The sequence below is a fragment of the Cydia pomonella genome, chromosome 4 (assembly GCF_033807575.1).
Source record: "Cydia pomonella isolate Wapato2018A chromosome 4, ilCydPomo1, whole genome shotgun sequence".
NCBI classification, from domain to species: domain Eukaryota; kingdom Metazoa; phylum Arthropoda; class Insecta; order Lepidoptera; family Tortricidae; genus Cydia; species Cydia pomonella.
In genome coordinates this window covers 5,698,625-5,720,256 of record NC_084706.1, presented here as the reverse complement: position 1 = coordinate 5,720,256, position 21,632 = coordinate 5,698,625, and the positions used below count along the sequence as shown (strand labels likewise).

General features: G+C 44.3%; 1 protein-coding gene across 1 annotated transcript in view; it reads left to right on the top strand.

Moving 5' to 3' along the window:
* The window catches only part of LOC133516917 (tyrosine-protein phosphatase 10D-like), a 79,153-nt gene that overhangs the window by 40,910 nt on the left and 16,611 nt on the right, over positions 1-21,632 (top strand). The window contains exons 12-21 of the mRNA XM_061849960.1: positions 283-461; positions 736-850; positions 2,928-3,055; positions 4,511-4,676; positions 6,919-6,998; positions 8,721-8,933; positions 10,806-11,021; positions 12,528-12,774; positions 13,410-13,744; positions 14,890-15,082. Coding sequence (XP_061705944.1) covers positions 283-461; positions 736-850; positions 2,928-3,055; positions 4,511-4,676; positions 6,919-6,998; positions 8,721-8,933; positions 10,806-11,021; positions 12,528-12,774; positions 13,410-13,744; positions 14,890-15,082 — 1,872 coding nt within the window. The remainder of the gene's footprint in view (positions 1-282; positions 462-735; positions 851-2,927; positions 3,056-4,510; positions 4,677-6,918; positions 6,999-8,720; positions 8,934-10,805; positions 11,022-12,527; positions 12,775-13,409; positions 13,745-14,889; positions 15,083-21,632) is intronic.

Below are 21,632 nucleotides of genomic sequence, written 5' to 3'. Positions count from 1 at the left end.
TATACGAGTATAAATATGATTATGCATCTACGCGGCCCATTGTGTTAATTACCCTTGTGAAGATCGTCACTCTGCTTAATATGACTATCACTGGGCTTTTGTGGATCGTATCCGTGTACACACGGAGGATGCGCAAGATCCACACGACTTTTCCGCTATTCGTTTTAATCATATTTCGATCCTTGTGAATCTGTAATCCGTAAATATTTGTTATAAAAAGTTCATAAAGGGGTGCAACTTTTTATAACATCACTTGATATGATATTTGTTTGATTATCTCAGGTCCTCTGCCTCCGACGTGGATGGGCGTGGAGCGGGCAACGTCCAACTCCGTGGTGGTCCGCTGGCGCGGCCCCGGGCCTGGGTCCAAGCTCGGCGCCTTCCTGCTGCAGTACCGCACGCACTCCGAGCAGAAGTGGACCAAGCTGCCGCCGCTGCAGCCCGACATCAACGAGGCCGAGGTACTTTACACCTATGTTGCTGACATAACGTTGAAGAGATAAGAGAAAGTTGTTTCTTTTGAGCCTAGCGTTCAGTGCATGCATTACGAGTCATACGTCACGCGCGCTAATAATTAAATGATAATTACTTTATGTGTTATATGTATTGTGATGACGATGTCGTTTTGAACGTAGCACAATTCCTAAATGTTGTTATTTACGTTTGTTATGTGTTAAGTTTGTTGCGATGTATTTGTTTTTTCATGCTTATGTGACGTTTTATATGTGGACGCAGGTTGTGGACATGACACACGGCGAACGTTACACGATCCAACTGGACACGCTGAGCGAGGCGGTGGCGGGCGACAGTGTGGACAGCGGCGAGCCACGGGAGGCTGACCACACCGTCCGTGAGTACTGAGTAATGTGTCACACGGGGGACATGACGCACGTTACATGAACCAGATACGCTGAGTGAGGCGGTAGCGGGGACAGGGAGGCCGACCACACCTTCCCTGAGTACTGAGTAATGTGTCACACGGGGGACATGACGCACGTTACATGAGCCATATACGCTGAGTGAGGCGGTAGCGGGGACAGGGAGGCCGACCACACCTTCCGTGAGTACTGAGTAATGTGTCACACGGGGGACATGACGCACGTTACATGAACCAGATACGCTGAGTGAGGCGGTAGCGGGGACGGGGAGGCCGACCACACCTTCCGTGAGTACTGAGTAATGTGTCACACGGGGGACATGACGCACGTTACATGAGCCAGATACGCTGAGTGAGGCGGTAGCGGGGACAGGGAGGCCGACCACACCGTCCGTGAGTACTGAGTAATGTGTCACACTGGGACATGACGCACGTTACACGAGACACATACGCTGAGCGAGGTGGTGGCGGGCGACAACGGGGACAGGGAGGCCGACCACACCGTCCGTGAATACTGAGTCATGTGTGACACGTGGGACATGACGCACGTTACACGAGCGACATACGCTGAGCGAGGTGGTGGCGGGCGACAACGGGGACTGGGAGGCCGACCACACCGTCCGTGAGTACTGAGTAATGTGTCACACGGGGGACATGACGCACGTTACACGAGTCACATACGCTGAGCGAGGTGGTGGCGGGCGACAACGGGGACAGGGAGGCCGACCACACCGTCCGTGAGTACTGAGTAATGTGTGACACGGGGGACATGACGCACGTTACACGAGCCACATACGCTGAGCGAGGTGGTGGTGGGCGACAACGGGGACAGGGAGGCCGACCACACCGTCCGTGAGTACTGAGTAATGTGTCACACGTGGGACATGACGCACGTTACACGAGCGACATACGCTGAGCGAGGTGGTGGCGGGCGACAACGGGGACAGGGAGGCCGACCACACCGTCCGTGAGTACTGAGTCATGCGTGACTCGTGGGACATGGCGCATTAACGTTACAAGATCCAGCTTGGCACATTGTATACTCTAACGGGTAGAAGTATAAAATAGTATTAACGATAATTACAAAAAAAACTTTAGATCTGCTCATATATGTATTTTGTATTCAGTGTCCCGTCGCTGTAACGGGCTTCGCTGTACTGCTATTTTCGGCTACTCTATTATTGAAGTCCAATGATACCTTTCTACCCTCAGCCCTCACACCGGTGTTACCCTTTTACTCGTAGATGTCGCTTTGTGTGGGGGCCCATCTTGTGAGGGCGAGTCACCGTCTGCTGGAAATAAAATTGCAGACTATTTTATTAGGCAGGCGTCCGGTTTTATATCTCATAGCCCTGAATTTAGTGCAACGCTTTCACTCAGTTGGCCTAGTTCATTTAAGACTCCATCAACTCTCATAGTCCTTACACCCTGGCGGGTGCTGCCTCTGTGTGCGTCCCATGACACGGACAAGGGCAGGATCCACTCGGTGTACCCCTTACACTTCATTAGTGTCAAAAGGGACTCCACGTGTTGGCTTCGGATCCGTGCATGCTTCCCAAATATCCGGAACATCATTGTTCCGTGATGGGAAAGACTGTACTTACAGGATGGTTTTTTGAATATGGGTACCTAATGTTTCTCCGAAAATTAATGCGCAGATTATCGATTCGCAGAATATCGTTTCGTAGAGTGATTCATTTGTAGATGTAACTATTGGTCGACTAACGTTACGCATACTCATGGTTCACATACAGTTTAGTTCCCTTCTGTGTAAATTAGCAGAACAATTATTGGACGATTTTCATTTGGCAGAGTAATCTTTTCGTTTAAGGAATGTATAGTCGAAAAACGTTTCACATTTTGTATTCTGCCAATCGTTACTCGACCAGAGAACCCGTCTGCGAATCTTTGTCGGCGAATCGAAAATCGGCGTATTTTTGGTCGGAAAATCAATAAGGCACCAATATGAGTACTTATACGCTTGCACGTTTATTTACACCCATGTATATTATTGGAGACATATATTTTGACAAATTGTTATCACCCTCAGGCCCCAACCCTGTATCGAACGTGGCTGCCTTGGTGGACACGCGCAACATGACGCTGGAGTGGCCGGTGCCCGCGGGCCGCGTGGAGCGCTACGGGCTCCGCTGGTGGCCGCGCCCCGACGAGGTAGGTGTCCAGACCCGGGGGACACGCGCAACATGACGCTGGAGTGGCCGGTGCCCGCGGGCCGCGTGGAGCGCTACGGGCTCCGCTGGTGGCCGCGCCCCGACGAGGTAGGTGTCCAGACCCGGGGGACACGCGCAACATGACGCTGGAGTGGCCGGTGCCCGCGGGCCGCGTGGAGCGCTACGGGCTCCGCTGGTGGCCGCGCCCCGACGAGGTAGGTGTCCAGACCCGGGGGACACGCGCAACATGACGCTGGAGTGGCCGGTGACACGGGATCTTTAGAAGATGGTCAGTGTAGTGCGGTACGGTGTCGAGAGGTATGCCGTTTTGTAGAGCCTCTGATGCAAGTGAGTCTGCTACCTCGTTAACCCTGACGCCTACGTGTGAAGGAATCCATTGTAAACAAACTTACGAACCCCGTAACGTATCAATCTATGAAAGCAAAACTTGGGGCAAAAATTCAATTTTTGACATAAGTAAGGTAAGGTAAGTTAGAGTACTTTCTGAAACCCTCAAGCAACAGTGGAAGTTGGTTTTTGCGCCATCTTGCGCCTGAATCTAATGTCTTGTTTAATATTTCTAATTGTTTCCTCAAATAGTCGGATATTCTAGAAGAAAGTTTCAGGAAGCATGTGTCACTTAAATAGGTTCTTCTAAAATTTATGGGTGGAATACGAAGTTCGCTTTCCATTGCAAAAATTAGGGCGTCCAGAATAAAGCTTCCACAAAGGCGGAGACATTGATTTTGGATTACGTCCAACCTCTGAAGGAGCCTAGAGCTGGCGTTACCGTAAATTATACATCCGTAATCAAGTCGAGATCGTACCAGTGCTAAATAAAGTCTTCTTAAGTGAGTTGGGTGGACAACCCACTTTGAGTTACTTATGGAACTAATGCAATACACTTGTGGGCAGTTTCTAAAACATGCCGAGTCCAATTCAGGCGACTGTCTACCCAAACACCCAAAAACTTTGTACAATTAATAACCTCAATCTCAATGTTATTTATACGTATAATAATAGCAGAAACTTTGTATTTTCTAGTAAAAATGCAGAGTTTAGTCTTTGAGAGAGATATTTATAATCCAATTTTCTCTAACATTAATGTAAAGATGTTAAGACTTGATTGAATGATACTAGCACAAAAATCAATGCTTTGATTAATACAATACAGAGCGAAATCTTCGCCATATTGTGAGACCTTCACTGTTTTAGTGAGTGTGAGCTATAAGAAGTATTGTATAATAAAAAATAATGAATAGTGAATAAATTTTTCATCAACAGTGCGAGCCTTATGGTCTCGTATGGATTGTTATTTCATTATTTTATTCCAATTCATACTTGTTTGATTACTACGTATATGTTGAATTTTATAATATAACTAGACAATGTTATATTATAAAATTCAACATGTGCACGTATAAATCTACGCGTAGTTTGACTTTTCATTCAATAAATTTAGGTCCCCGACGCGACGCCAGCCGCGCGGAACTTGACGGCCGAGCCGGGCGTGAAGACTGTTAGAGCTCTGCTCGACGCACTGGAACCGGGCGTGGGCTACACCTTGACTGTACACGCCGTATCTTATAACCTGACCAGTGATCTCTTCACTATGGAAACGAGGACACGTGAGTAACAATAATATCTAGACTAGTCGGCGCAACGTAAGAATCAATAGTTTACGGTCATGAATTTACCCTTATATAATTATATGAAGCTAAAACTGTCGGTCAAACTGTAGGTCTTAGCTTTATATACATAAGACTATTTGGGTATCTCTGCCTTTTCGCCGAAAATTGTATTGCAGAATTTCACTTGCCAACCAACTTATCGCCGAATAACTTTTACCAAATAATTATTTCGCAACCATTTTATTTCCCAACCCCATATTTGATAAATGAAAACTGCGTACAAGGTTGGGTTAGGTTAGGTTAGCCCAAATGAAATATCTGCGAAAAGTTGGTTGGCAAGTGAAATTCGGCAATACAATTATCGGCGAAAAGGCAGAGAACCGGCTATTTGTTATGTGCTTGTTTTGTGCAATAAAGTGTTTTGCTACTATTACTACTACTATATAAGGATCAATTCATAACTGTCAAATATTTGATCTTACGTTGCGCGGACTATAATCCTGTACATCACGCACGACCACAAAAGACTTTCTAAATTGCGGCGTTTGAGTCAAAGTTCAAATTCTTCGACCTGATGTCATGATAATGATTTTAAATTTTACATTCAAAATATTTAGTAAAATCTTTGTATGCAGAAAAAATGTATTGTGTTTTATGTGTAAAGTTTAAATAAAATTCGTGATTCGTGTTCGAATTCGACATCTAATGTATCTACACATTAGGGTGATTGAAAAAACCTTTTTTAAACTTGCTGCTGCTGCTTAAAGATGCTGATATAATACACCAAGTTTGTAACTTTTATTCACTGATTTTTTCAAATTTGACTAGTGATATTTAACCTAAATAATTCTCTGGTATATTTTATTTGTAACATTTTTTTTTGAATAATTCATAAATATACTAATGTTAGTTCACTTAATAACTTAAAAATCACATTTTTTTTATACCACGACGGTAGCAAGCAAGCATACGGCCCGCCTGATGGTAAGCAGTCACCGTAGCCTATGGACGCCTGCAACTCCAGAGGTGTTACATGCGCGTTGCCGACCCTTTAAAAATCTGTACATTCCTTTTTTGAAGAACCTCATACATATTTAAATCAAATAATGTGAAAAAACAACTACTAATATATAAATTAAAAAAAAATCTTTTTTTTAACTTCAAGTAAATTTAAAAATTTCAAAGTGGTTGAGCACCCAGTATGAAGTTACAAAACTTGGCGTATTTGATCATCATAATAAGTGTCACAAAATAAGGGAGTGCCGCTTCTTCTAATAGCTAGAGTTTGAATTTTTCCCATACAAACGTGAACCATCCTACTTCATATGTAATGTAAGTTATGTGGCGTCATCTACTCCAGCTAACAAGAGTTTTGGGACAAAAACTTATAAAAATGTAGTTTATACATTACATTTATATCGCACAAATCAACTTCACGCAGCCAAGCCTTCAACCGGCTGGTATAGTAACTGACTATAGTAACTGCTTACCAATCGCCTCAGTTAAACGGTAGACCTAGTATATATCATAGTATAGTATCTTCGTTTGGCGTACTACCGATTGATTGATTTTCTCTTAGCGTAAAGTTGCTACGTTTTCATGGCTGACATTATTGTCAAAACAGAAAAACGGTTTTGTAGGTTGATTTAATGGAGTATGGTTTAACACCGTGTGAACTTTTCAAATAGGACTATAGACGAATTTAGCACCAACCCCTTTATAGCGCTTTAAACATTTTGTTTTGCATCGAAGTTCCACGCATATTTAACTAAAATAAAAATTGAAACTTAGTAACTGCTTATTATAAGAAAACTAAATATTTTTTTCTCCCACACGCACCATAGAAGCAGCAAAGTCAGTAAGATTATTTATTTCATTGGCATGTGTAGCTTTTGCAATTTAAAAAAATAAAAATATTATTTAAAGATACAGATTCTAAGATATCTTAAGGTATTCTTAATCTGGCACGTTCAAGGATGGAAATTAATTATTATATATTTTATATACCCTCTGCTCTATATTATGTTGCAAGAAATAGTAAATAAATAGCTTGTTAAATAAATAAATATTCTCGATTTGCCGAAGGGATGTTGAAGTTAACCTTTGACCAATGTTTGATTCGAAAAACATTTTTTTTTTTAGTAATACCTCTAGTAGGTAAGAAGAGACCGCAATATGTCGTGCATAGACAACAATCTCTCAGCTCTATTTAAGATTAAGCATTGTAAAATGTTGGCAGGCCCATTGATCCAGTCGGAGATGACGATCGTGAACGAGCCGGAGGCCGACGTCCGCAACGACACGCTGCCTGCCATTAGAGTGAGTACGGTTCAATTCAATAGATACAAGGGTGGGAAGTAAGCAATTTCCAGCAAAAATGGCTGAAAATAGTCGATAGCTTGTGAGATTGGGCGTTAAAGGAGAACTACTTGGTCTTGAGTATAGATTTATTGGAAATATAGGATCTGGGATCTATTGTGAGAGATCTAAGCTCAGAGCTAGTATCAGCAGGGGCAGACAGGCCTCAATCTTCCAGGCTGAAGTCTTCGCCATCAACAAATGCGCGGTGATTAACCTGGATAGAAACCTAAATCAGCAACATATCTACATCAACTCAAGACAGCCAGGATGCTCTGCTGGCATTAGAATCCCTTGAGTCTAACTCAAGACTAGTCCAGAACTTTAAACCAAACCTAAATGCACTGGCTAAATCCAACAAAGTCATACTTAGATGGGTACCAGTACCAGGGCAGTCCAACATTAACGGAAACGAAAAAGCCGACGAACTTGCTAGAAAGGGCACAGACACACCCCATATTATGGGACCACCTTGAAGGTAACTCACTTCAAACAAAAAAAGAATTCTCAAATCGGACCACGGGTGTCGGAGTAATCGGTGAACGTACATACAAAAAAAATCTTCATCATTGTCATCAAAAAAAATCGCATCATCAGATCAGATCAGGTTTTTGAGAGGAAATGCTCGATTTTCTTAAGAAAACACCAAAATCACCATATATGTGCTTTTAAAAAATGAGGAGTTCTCTCAATTCCTCATGGATCCCATCATCAGATCAGAACCAAATTAAAATGGGACCAACTTGAAAGTACATAACTCCTTTCAAACAAAAAAAGAATTATTGAAATCGGACCACGGGTGTCGGAGTAGTCGATGATCGTAAATAAAATAAAAAAATAGCCACAACCGAATACAGAACCTCCTTCTATGAAATTGAAGTCGGTTAAAAAACAAACTCTTATAAAATAAAAACACTAACAAAAAAGACACTAGAAAAACCGGCCAAGAGCATGTCGGGCCATGCTCAGAGTAGGGTTCCGTAGTTACTCTTCCGTCACAATAAGCTAAACTGGAGCTTAAAGTATGGTAGATTGTTAACCAAGGGATGAACTGTGGGTGTACGTCTTTTTACTATGAAGGGGAAACTTTTTGCGATAACTCAAAAACAGCTAAACTGATCATATCCGCTATAGTTTTCTTTTAATTTCTTTCTTAAGCTCTACTTCCAAGATTTTACCCTAAAAAAAATTAAATTTTTAGATTTTATTGTACGACTTTGTCGGCTTTATTGATTTATATATCCATGCCAAATTTCAGCTTTCTAACACTAACGACCACGGAGCAAAGCCTCGGACAGAAAGACAGACAGACAGACAGACTGACAGACAGACGGACATGGCGAAACTATAAGGGTTCCTAGTTGACTACGGAACCCTAAAAAAGGAGATCGCAGTATTTTTTGAACATAAGTAATTTCAATTTAATAAATCGAAAAGAACTACAAACAGTAGTTCTACGTGTTTGTACTTAATTTGACCGTGATGTCATATTATACTCTATCGTGGTTAAACATTTTGACAGTTAAATAATTGGATTCGACTTATCAACCAAACATTGAAGTGGTTTATTTTTTATTTATATATTTTATTATTTGCGTGCTATTTAATTATAATAGCGGCACCAACAAGACTATGATTTGAAATTAGTTAACTGATAATTTGTGAGCACTCATATTGGCGCAGGTTTTATACACATTGACGCCGGCGACAGCTTCCCGCTTCGATTCGTACCGGTTCCGGCTGGAGGGCGGCCCCGGCGAGGCGCAGGAGCAGACGCGCTCCGCCACCGCGCCCGCCGCGCGCGTCGAGTTCGCGCGCCTGGTGCCCGGCCGGCTGTACAACGTCACCATGTGGACCGTGTCCGGCAACGTGACGTCACACCCCGTGCAGCGCCCGGTACGTTACATACCGGAGCAGACGCGCTCCGCCACCGCGCCCGCCGCGCGCGTCTAGTTCGCGCGCCTGGTGCCCGGCCGGCTGTACAACGTCACCATGTGGACCGTGTACGGCAACGTGACGTCACACCCCGTACAGCGCCCGGTACGTTACATACAGGAGCAGACGCGCTCCGCCACCGCGCCCGCCGCGCGCGTCGAGTTCGCGCGCCTGGTGCCCGGCCGGCTGTACAACGTCACCATGTGGACCGTGTCCGGCAACGTGACGTCACACCCCGTACAGCGCCCGGTACGTTACATACAGGAGCAGACGCGCTCCGCCACCGCGCCCGCCGCGCGCGTCGAGTTCGCGCGCCTGGTGCCCGGCCGGCTGTACAACGTCACCATGTGGACCGTGTCCGGCAACGTGACGTCACACCCCGTACAGCGCCCGGTACGTTACATACAGGAGCAGACGCGCTCCGCCACCGCGCCCGCCGCGCGCGTCGAGTTCGCGCGCCTGGTGCCCGGCCGGCTGTACAACGTCACCATGTGGACCGTGTCCGGCAACGTGACGTCACACCCCGTACAGCGCCCGGTACGTTACATACAGGAGCAGACGCGCTCCGCCACCGCGCCCGCCGCGCGCGTCGAGTTCGCACGCCTGGTGCCCGGCCGGCTGTACAACGTCACCATGTGGACCGTGTCCGGCAACGTGACGTCACACCCCGTGCAGCGCCCGGTACGTTACATACAGGAGCAGACGCGCTCCGCCACCGCGCCCGCCGCGCGCGTCGAGTTCGCGCGCCTGGTGCCCGGCCGGCTGTACAACGTCACCATGTGGACCGTGTCCGGCAACGTGACGTCACACCCCGTGCAGCGCCCGGTACGTTACATACAGGAGCAGACGCGCTCCGCCACCGCGCGCGCCTGGTGCCCGGCCGGCTGTACAACGTCACCATGTGGACCGTGTCCGGCAACGTGACGTCACACCCCGTGCAGCGCCCGGTACGTTACATACAGGAGCAGACGCGCTCCGCCACCGCGCCCGCCGCGCGCGTCGAGTTCGCGCGCCTGGTGCCCGGCCGGCTGTACAACGTCACCATGTGGACCGTGTCCGGCAACGTGACGTCACACCCCGTGCAGCGCCCGGTACGTTACATACAGGAGCAGACGCGCTCCGCCACCGCGCCCGCCGCGCGCATCGAGTTCGCGCGCCTGGTGCCCGGCCGGCTGTACAACGTCACCATGTGGACCGTGTCCGGCAACGTGACGTCACACCCCGTGCAGCGCCCGGTACGTTACATACCGGAGCAGACGCGCTCCGCCACCGCGCCCGCCGCGCGCGTCGAGTTCGCGCGCCTGGTGCCCGGCCGGCTGTACAACGTCACCATGTGGACCGTGTCCGGCAACGTGACGTCACACCCCGTGCAGCGCCCGGTACGTTACATACCGGAGCAGACGCGCTCCGCCACCGCGCCCGCCGCGCGCGTCGAGTTCGCGCGCCTGGTGCCCGGCCGGCTGTACAACGTCACCATGTGGACCGTGTCCGGCAACGTGACGTCACACCCCGTGCAGCGCCCGGTACGTTACATACCGGAGCAGACGCGCTCCGCCACCGCGCCCGCCGCGCGCGTCGAGTTCGCGCGCCTGGTGCCCGGCCGGTTGTACAATGCTTTTTTAGCCATTGCAATCCTCTGCTTGATGTCCGCCGTGCATCTGGAGTCATGGGTAACAAAACTTCCAAGGTATTTATATTAAGAAACCTGTTCTATTGCTGTGTTCTATAGTTTTATTGGATTGTGTATAGATCGGTGTTTAGAGATGGTCAGAATTTTGGTTTTGGTATTTTATTAAAATTTAAATTTATTTTTATACTAAAATTTGTTTGTAGACGCGTCTGTACCCGCGCCCGGTGGCGTACCTGAAGCAGCTCGAAGTGGGCGCGCGCAACGTGACGCTGACGTGGCCCGAGCCCGCCGGCGACTACACCGACTTCGAGCTGCAGTACCTCACCGCCGAGGACACGCTCGAGGCGCGCTCCACCACCGGCACCGAGTACACCGTGCAGGACCTGCAGCCGCACACCAACTACGTGTTCACCATCGAGGTACAATCATAGCTTTTTTCTAAAACATTTATCTTATAAATAAGTACATGTGACAACTTCTTAGAAAAATTGGGTAACACCTCGTTGACGCTAAACGCTTAAGGTGTCACATAAATATTTACACATTGATTATTGTTTAGTGCGAGTTCATACATTCGCTACTTACTAAACGCTAGTAGCACATGTATAAACTCTCTCTAAACATTAATAATGTGTAAAGTGACGTAGTCAGCAGCGGACGGCGTGAAAGGAAGATCAGGTATGTATCTACCTAGTATAGCCATAAGTCCTGTTACAAAATTATTTATACATAACAACTACTATAAATTAAAAGTAGTTGCAACAAATCTTATATATTATATAGACAAACTAATCAAGAATTTAAAATGCTAAATAATTAATCGATTTTGTCATCTCTTGAGAAAAAACATGATTTTTAATGAAGCAGCGACGTGCCTCAGAAATACGCAGGACTTTATCACCACCTCCGTCAGGAATTTCGACCTCATAACTTTTATAATTTTCTGTAACAAACTATTTTTATGTGTCGCGTAGAACAGGCCTTTTTATCTAAGATACATAACATTTTTTTATCCAGAGGATCAAGCATTGACTTGCCGAGAGTCTGTAAGTTGCCCCCATAACCTTGGAAAATTAATTCATGTCCAGGTTTGGGGAGTAGGAGTTACGTCTTCTAGGTATGAGATTTGACAAAAGACCAATCTTTTATCGTGGAATATGGTGTTGCAATTAGGTTAAATTTAAGCCTCTGATACGGTATTTTATTACACTCGGGCAAGTGTATTCACTAAAATGGATCACTTTTTCGATAAAATTGGACTCATTGATCCTTTTATCTGGATCTAATCACCAAACCATGAAATACACGAGATGGTAATCTTGCAGCACTTTGTTAACTATATCTACCGCTTCCTTAGATCTGTATTCAGACCAGGAATACATCGAAAATCGTAAAACATTTAGTCACCTGAATAACATTTTTCAGAACTATAGTGTCATATTTCCACAAAAAATAGTGCGTAAATTAGGCCCTCTTTGCTTCTTCCTTAAAAAGCATGTATTAAGGTGAGGGCTGGCACCATGGAATAATAATTGGGGACTTTTTATTCGTTATTTGTCCCTTTATTAACTATATAAAACTTTATGAAATCCCTTTATAATCCTAGTCTCTAGAGACAATTAGCTTTGTAACAGAATTTATGGCTAGACTAGATATGTATATTCTGGCACACCAACATCGTTAGGAGAAAAGGCGTGGAATTCAACATTGCCGCCTTTTTCCACTGACAGAGTATATTTCCAGAGTATATATGTCACTTTGTTCCACATATACAAGTTTGTACACAAATAATAGCGAAATAAAATAATAAAAATATAAGAATATGTACAAAGGCGAACTTTTTCTTAAACAGCTTTCAGCTAATATTTCATGATATAAGGATTGAACTTAAGATTGAAACATAAGATATATTTGGTGTCGGGCAGGTGCGGTCGGGCACGCCGGCCACGCTGATGACGCGCTCGGCCGGGCTGTCGGTGCAGCTGGCCACGCGCCAGGCGCCGCCGCCCGCGCCGCGCGCCTTCCACCCCACCGACGCCAAGCCCAACCAGCTCACCTTCGCCTGGGACCTGCCTGCCAACCAGGCCAATGGGATACTCGAGAAGTTCGTCATTGAATATGCCCCGCAGAACCAGCCGGAGAAAAACACTACTATTACTTTCCCACCCGAAGGTAAACAACTTTCAATAGTTTCAATTATCAACAATTACACCATACACCGTTTTTTTAGTGAAAACTTCTTTAGCGGCGCTGTGCACTTTTTGTGATGGGGAAAAATGATAATTCGCGACAGGTCACGTAACCGACAGATTCGACACATTGAAAATTCGTAAGACGGACACGTAACCAGTGCCCCTAGTGTAAATTTATTCGATGACGTAACGTGATGTTTGCGTGAGTTTTAGTTTCCAAAACGTTCCGCTTGGCGCGCTGTTTCTAAATCCCATACTAAATGAGACTTAACGCAAACGCTTACGTCACGTTTCGAAATCGAATAAACTTTCAATAGGGGCTCTGACCAAAAAACTGTTACAATGTCATTGAAGCCAGTAGTTAAATTTTTTATGTAATATAAATTGTCATGTTTTGTACGATAGCGCAATAATTAAAGCAATTAGTGCAAAATTATTCCCTAACCATTCATTAAAAAATGCACAACGTCAATATTCAAGTTCACTCCCGGAGTGCAACCCGTTATTTTTTTTTCTTACATATGGTTGGGAGAGGGTCAAAACAGTGATGGCACTGTGCCGTCGTCACCAAATAAATCGGAATCACAACGATATGTTTACGCACGTGTCCCCCAGCCCGCTCGGGCGTGGTGGCGGGGCTGACGCCGGGCGGCACGTACAGCTTCCGGCTGTGGGCGGCCACGGGCGCGGGCGCGGGCGCGGCGGCGCGCTGGACGCAGCACCTGGCCATCGCGGCGCCGCCGCGCCCCGCGCCGCACGCGCTGCCGGCCGCCGTGCGCGCCACGCCCACCACGGTCTCCGTGCGCTTCCGGAACGACTTCTTCAGCTCGGCCAACGGCAACGTGTCGGCGTACGCGCTGGTGGTCGCGCAGGAGCCGCGCAACGACTCCAGCGAGCGCCTGCCGTCGTGGCGCGACGTGCACGGGCTGCCCGTGTGGCCGCCGTACCAGGTGACCAAATATACCACGGTTGACGACCGGTTTGGCCTAGTGGGTAGTGACCCTGTCTACGAACTTGATGGTCCCGGGTTCAAATCCTGGTAAGGGCATTTATTCGCGTGATGAGCATAGATATTTGTTCCTGAGTCATGGGTGTTTTCTATGTATTTACTCGTAAGTATTTATATATTATATATATCGTTGTCTAAGTACCCTCAACACAAGCCTTATTGAGCTTACTGTGGGACTTAGTCAATTTGTGTAATAATGTCCTATAATATTTATTTATTATACCAGGTGGATTTTTTAAATGGGGCACAATGAGCAGCTCCCAGATCTCGAGCTGCTACGTAAAAATGGTGGTAGGAGATCTTCCCCTTAAAAGAAATATATTGGCATCTACAGATTTTAGAAAAAAATTGAAAAGCTTCTTAGAGACCAAGACCAATCTAGATTAGGGCACTAGAAAAGCCACAAATTGACGAAAATGTTCCCTAAATTGCTTATAGTTATTAGAAATAGTACGTTGTAATAATTTTTTAGTGGTCGATATAACAGTTTAGTTAGGTGCCGTAATATGAATTACAGTAGAAATAATGACTAAAGTATTATTCATGTCATTATGTAACGTAGTATATTTGGCATAAAATATTCTAAATAATAGACCTTGCACAAGTGTGCAAGTAAGTACTCCGTACTTCCTCCGTACTCCGTACTTCCCTAGTAAGCGGAGTAAGTACTCCGCTTACTAGAGAAGCTGAACCGCATTGCTTTATACTGTTGTTACAAAATACCTAAACATGCGTAAGCTACATGCTCCGTGTTCAAGCATTTGTACAATATCGACCTGGTTGACATCTTCATAACTGAGCATGTTTTGCACGACGTTGGTACATAAGTTCGAATGAGTTACTTCCAGATAATTAATACGTAAAATGGTTATTTGTTTCGTATTATTATTATCGTCTTACATATTCACATAAATTGACAAGAGCCTATAATTACATGTTCACGTGATACCGACTCCACCAAAAATTTACGCTGTGAGGAGTATAAACGGTGTTCGGTGTCATTCACCTATAAAAAATACACGAATAAAATTGTCTTCGTTGAATTTATTCGGTCTATAGATATTTGAATATGTGCCGTGTCCGCAGGTGACGGAGCCCTACTTCCCGTTCCACCACAGCTCGGTGGAGGAGTACACGATCGGGTCTGAGCGCTGCGAGTCCAGCGGGCGCGCCTACTGCAACGGGCCGCTGCGGCCCGGCGCCGCTTACTACGTGAAGCTGCGCGCCTACACCGCGCCCGACAAGTTCACCGACACCGCCTACGCCGTCGTCTACACTGGTCAGTATTGCCTGCAGGGCCGGAGGGTACCGTAGCCCAGTATCGACGAACGTCAATCGAGAAGTAACCATGTATCGGGATCGGGATGACATGTAACGAAAAGTGACGTGATCAATTTTCGATTGGCACTTGACCCCCAAGTGTGCCGATGAGAAGGTTCCAAAATTGCTACATGGGCCAACGATCACAAGTTTTATTATGAAAATTTTAATTTTACTTTTTCGGAATGTAACATGTCCTTTGTTGTTGCCAAGTTTTACAGACTTTTCAAGAACTTATTAAAAAAAATTGAATCTTTTTGCAACTTGCACATCTGTTCCACCATAATTCGGTGGAAGAGTAAACGAACTCAGTATTCATTTTAAAAGTCTAGACCGAAACCCTGCAAATGAAAACGACCACGAAGCTTTAAAAACCCATAGTTTAATAATCTCCCGCTTTTACACAGCCAAACCTAACCTAACGGTTTAGCTGTGTAAAAATTGTACAGTCAAATGTAAAAATATGTTTACACACAACTAACTGAAAAATATGTCCCATAGTTCTTAATTCGCCAACATAAGAGCTACCTATGGTACATATTTTTGCGTAAGATGTGTGGACCCATATTGTACTCGTACACACTTGATTGTACTCGTATACTTAAACGAGATTTAGTTTCAAAATACCTTCTACTAAAAACCACCGCTTAACCATCTCATCAACCACTTGGGTTAAGCAGCACAAATACAAGGTGATGGTAATATACTTGCCATGCAATTGGCATGTTAAGTCAAGTTTGTACGAAACGGCAACAAGTCACGTCTCAATGAATCCACCTCCTTTACATGAGTTTTTGCTGATTTAAAGTCATTGAAAGCGGAAAAAACACGTGTGTCTTATTTATTCAGTGTATTTCATAAATTTCATTTCTGTAAAACTAGCCTATTGTAGGAACTTGGGCCTTCTCGAAATAATTAATACTTCTTGGTGGGATTATTTTTGCACACATGGTCACTAGACTGAAAGTGGTTGAACTAATGTTTGTTTTGTTTACAGCTAACAATTGTAGTTTAGTTCATCCTAAGCTAACTGTATTTTTAATATATAATATCGTATCAGTTTATTTATTGCAATAAAATTAAATAAAACTAACTAAATTAAATAATACTATTATGAAATGAAAACTAGTTAAACCTAAAAATAACAAAGGAAAAATAAAAATATACTTACCTACAAAATAATAATAAACCCAATTACATAGAGAACACCCCGTCCAATAAGTCGGCCTGCGGCATAGACCCCATGACACTGGCGGCGTTACCTCTCTGTATCGCAAGGGAGATGCGTTGAGAGAGGTACGCGCCAGTCCTGGGGTCCCCTGTTGTGTCGACCAGCCGCGCCGACAATGCCCTCATGAATGCTTTCATGTCGGCTGACCAGGGACCCAAAGTCTCAACCGCGAGCGCCGCAAACTCATAGTCGTTGAGTAAGGCTGAGTATTTGCGTCGCTTGAGGATCTGGGCCTGGTCAGCCGCAGCGCCGGCCTGAATGCGGGTTGATCCAATGTGGGACTGTGCAAAGGTGTCGACACACGTTGCGTCCCACACCAGGGCCCTTCCTAGTTTCCACGGCACTAAGGTAGCTCCGTCGGGACGCTTGCCGTCGTCTCTCGCCATGCCCACGGGTTCTAAAACCGCAGGCACAGACACGGTGGCAAGCGCGCGACGGATCAAATCGTTTATAGTACCGTGGCGATATATTCGACCGGCGCTTCTTAAGCAAGAGAGGCCATGGCGGCCCAGCTGGTCCACATTTTTGCCGCAGGTGCACGTGTGAGGTACACATATTCTGGACCCTAACCTCAAGCATATTGCTATTCTTAAGCTATTTGGGTCCAGAACAGTGCCGATCTGTTTAGCAGGGTAAGCATTCAACCAGTGTCCCGACTCGGGGGCCGAAACCGCCAGGATGCGCGCACGTTCATAATCGTCTGGGCTGTCTTCGAGAAGTGAGGCATGGACTAACTTTAAGCGTGGAGAGTCCCAATCCCGCTGACAATGACGGGCAACTGGGATGTCAGCTCCCGGGCACGACTCACACCAGGCCTCCCTGGCCTCCTTCAGGTTCGCTATCTCATCGACAGGTATCGTAGAGCGGTTTAAAATAATACCGACGAGAGACAGCGAACCATACACAGAGGACAGGAAAGCAGGTAGAGCCACGCTAGAGGATGTGCGAACACCTAGTCCCCCAAATCTTATTGGGAGAACCGCTTGGATCCAGGGTCTAATTTCAAAATGAATGTTTAGAATTTTTGATAAAGTTTCCTGAAGGGAGGAGTCGATTGATGAAAGGATTGATGGGAATTTCCAAATTGAGCAACTACGGAGTAAATACATAAATTTTGGGGTGAACAGACAGAAACGAATGATGAAAAACGCTATATGGGGATTTATTTTAAACAGAAGATCAGAAGTACTATTGAATAAATTTAGTTTGCAGTTAATTATAGGGTTAACAGATTCATCGAAAACTGGGGAGCCTAAAAGAGTGAGGGATGATTTAGAGTGAACAGAAATATTTGGCAGGACCCCATTAAATTTTGTTAAAATATCGATTTTTTTTTCGGATGGAAGGTGATCTGGCATAAATATCTCACATTTGGTGAAGTTTAAAGATAGTCCAATTTTGGAAAATTGGTTTATGATATATTGAATATCCTGTAAAACGTTTAGGGCATCGCCGCCAAGGGATCCGTCATCTAAATACCAGAGGTTGAATTTTGAATTTAGTTTAGTGATAATTGGATGAATGACTAAACTGAAAATGGCGGGCCCAAGCGGGTCTCCTTGTTGACAGCCCATGCTCGATAAAATAGTTTTGTCTCCAAAGAATAATTTAGATGGTGCTCCGTAGCATTGCCATAAATAATTATTAAGGATTGGCAATTCTTTTTTCACTTCTGCTAACAGAGCACCGCGGTCAATCGAATTAAAGGCATTTTTAACATCTAATTTTACAAAAACTTCATAATCCGGACGATTCAAAAACGTGCGCGCAGCGTGCACTGCTGCCTCGCAGCCGCCCTTGATGCCAAAACCTAGCTGCCGCGGTTTAAAGACGTTTGTCAGCTGTTTGTTGATTTTACTGCAGCAGAGCTTTGAGGCCAATCTTCTTAAAGTGCATCCCACGGCGATTGGACGAATCCCGCCATCTTTCTTTGCTAGGGCCACAAGATTAGCACCGTACAACAGAGGGACTATCTCAGGGTGTACGCGACCCGATAACATTAGGTTTATTAAAGCTGTAAGTTTCTTTAACAGATCTGATCTCGCTTCGCCTACAGACTTCGTAGTCAGGTCCTTTAGGTGCTGTGGACACAAACCATCTATTCCACCAGCAGATCCGTTAGGAAACGAGGCTATGGCTTGCAACACTGCGTCTTCGCATACATGTATCGTTGGTTCGTCTGAGGCGGGCGGAACTGGCAGCGTCGAGGAGGCGGCAGGGGCAGGGTGTTTTTCAGTCAAGGCGGCGTAGTTCTCAGCAGAGTGCGCAGCTATGTCGTCGCGGGAGAATAAAAGACGGGCAGCTCCACTCACGTCTCCTTCCGAAAATTTGTTTTCGATTGATCTTATTTTGTTATTAAGTGAATTATGAAGAGTTCTAGTATAATTTTCATGAGATTGGTAGGTAGCTGGTGGATAAGAGGTAAATGATGTATTATTTTTAATTTGAGAGGTAAGTGAGGCTTTGCTGGATTTGTCTGCGTGCAGGACTATGTAAGAGAAGGTAAGAAGACGCTCCCATGCTTGGGTAGAATTCTCGTCAACAACCTTGGCTACGCACTCAGTGAGGCAGCGTGCAACACACAAGCGCGCACCGCGGGGTATTCTCTTTATAACTGGAACATTCGTTTTTAAAAACCCTAGCCTATTCGCTAGAGGTATTTCGCCTGTTTGTGAAGATGATGTGTAGCCCCGGGCTGGCGATGATGGCGCAGGTTGAGAAGCGCTGGGCAGTGGAGGTTCGACAGCCATACGGGTGCCATGCTTATAAGCTGTATGGATCGCCAGCCCCCGCCGACCTTTATATTGCTTATTATCTCCACAAATGGGGCAACACAGCAACTCCGGCGGGTTAAAACAGGGTTGAGATGACATAGATTAGAAAGAAAACATATCAAAAAAAACTAAGTATCAAAACAAAGAGCTAAACCCGTACGTAGAATTACAAACGAATAGATGCTTAAATAAACTAAAACTACTTACGAAACGAGAAATTAATAGAATATTAAAACAAATACGGGAGAGTCACGTAGTAACACGACTTCAGCGAACACTTTTGCTGACACTAATTCAGTAGAAGAAAGAAGAAGTTAAGTAGCACTTTGCAAATGTTTCTTGAATCGGTATATCACACACAATTTTCATATAAATTATAAATAAACATTTTTACGAATTGACAGATGTCATATTGGCTCGGGCCCGCAGAAGCCGCAACAAAGTGGCCCGGGCTGCGGTCTCCGCAGAGTTATGCTCCGGTTCACACGTTGTCTATATTCTTGTAACCGTTTAGCGTGTCTTCAAAGCATGAGGAGTGAGATATATTATTTAGATATATTTTATTAATGAGAAATCATTTTTGGTGACTGTTTATTTGACATCAATTTATATATTAAAAAAAAAAAAAAAAAAAAAAAAAAAAAAAAAAAAAAAAAAAAAAAAAAAAAAAGCTAACTGTATTGGCACCTGCTATTTTCTTACCAAATTTGCACAGAAACTAACAAGATACTCTAACAAATCAACGACCAACATTGAATTACTTAAACTTCTAATATTTTCTACTTTGTGGAAAACGTACCCAAAAGTTGAGTTTATAATCAAATGTTTAGTACGAGAGTTAACAATTATAATATAATAAGTTGTTTATTTCTAGCAGCGTGTATAGCGTTATGGGCTTGTGGCCTATTGACTACGTTTCAAGGCCCGAAACATGTACAGGGAATACGCCTTTGAATATATAATGCTATCGTTTTTTAAGGGTTCTGTAGTCAACTAAGAACCCTTATAGTTTCGCCTTGTCTGTCTGTCCGTCCACGGCTTAGCTAAGTGACCTTAATACTAGAAAGCTGTAAATGCGGTTATAAATCAATCATGCCGACAAAGAGGTAAAATGAAAATCCCGAAAATATGTGATGATAGGTCTTACAAAAATAATAGGTGTCTAGAGAAACCATTTTTGATGAAGTGAACATTAAAACAATCGCTCCGAAAGGAAAAAACTACTACATAACACAATTTTTAACGAAGTTTTTTTTTTCTTAAGGGCGACTCACGCTTGATAAGATTTCTAATAGGGTTTCCTGTCATCTAACTAACGCCATTTGACTTTGATCATTATTCTTTCACTTATATGTGTTAAGTTTGTTAAATATCAAAAAGTGGCACCATCTTACCGAGCATAGGTATAAGGCATGGCGGCATTGCTCGAAAAGATGGATCAAAGTCAAATGGCGTTCTAAAAGTTCTAATCATGTGTCGTAAGATGGCAGTAAATTTATTGTGGCTACAAAGTTTACTTTGACAATCCACTTCTATTTCAAATTCACTTTGCTATTTATCTTAAAATATAAAAAATAATATTTCCGATTTTCACAATTAACACTTTCGTTTGATATATTACACGATAAAATTTATAAGTTAGAACACCTTTTTTTATTTTTCCCATTTACTCCACTAAAGTCGCTTCTATTTTTAAAATTAATTTAGGTATTTATGTTACATGTCTGTCTTTGGGTCAAATAAATAGGCTGTGACAGACGGACAGATAGACAGACGACGCACGAGGGATCATGTAAGGGTTCCACTTTTTCCTTTCGTGGTACGGAACCCTAAAAATGTTTTCCCCGCCCCTCTAAATTTTCAACTAAGGGTCCAAAAAACATGAAAAAAATCATGAATGTAATGCTTAATAATTTTTGCAAAAACACTAACTACAGAACACTGAACATTAGATATTGTTAGCGAACAAAAACCACGTGACTCGGACATTCGGCTGATCTTAAAACACGAGTATCATAGATTTTACCAAATAACTTATCTGTCTATGGAGTTATATCATTGGACGGTGACAGAGTTACGTAGTTTTTTTAATTATTATTTTAAATACCCATAAGTACATACTATAGTGCAGTACTATTTGTAGCATCTTCGCTAGAATTAACAAGTTGATATAAACCTGTAGCGGCATCGGTTACACTTCACGGGTCTGCTACTAACCGGCGGTGATGGTCTTCAAGATGTCGACGGGCTCTCCAACATGGCGGCTCGGTGTGTTCCCTAACTTACTGCATGTCAGTCTCTGCATGTTGTGCCTAAACACAATTACTCAGCATGCCCTATGAACGAATAACATAAATAGACCGTCAATTTCTACACAAAATCGCGTTTCTCGAATATGTATTTAGATTATTGCCAGATAGCGTCAGTAAAGTAAATCGACATCAGTTCAATAGATGGCGTTGAATATTAGAGGAACGCGATTTGTACAGACATTGTCCGTCTTC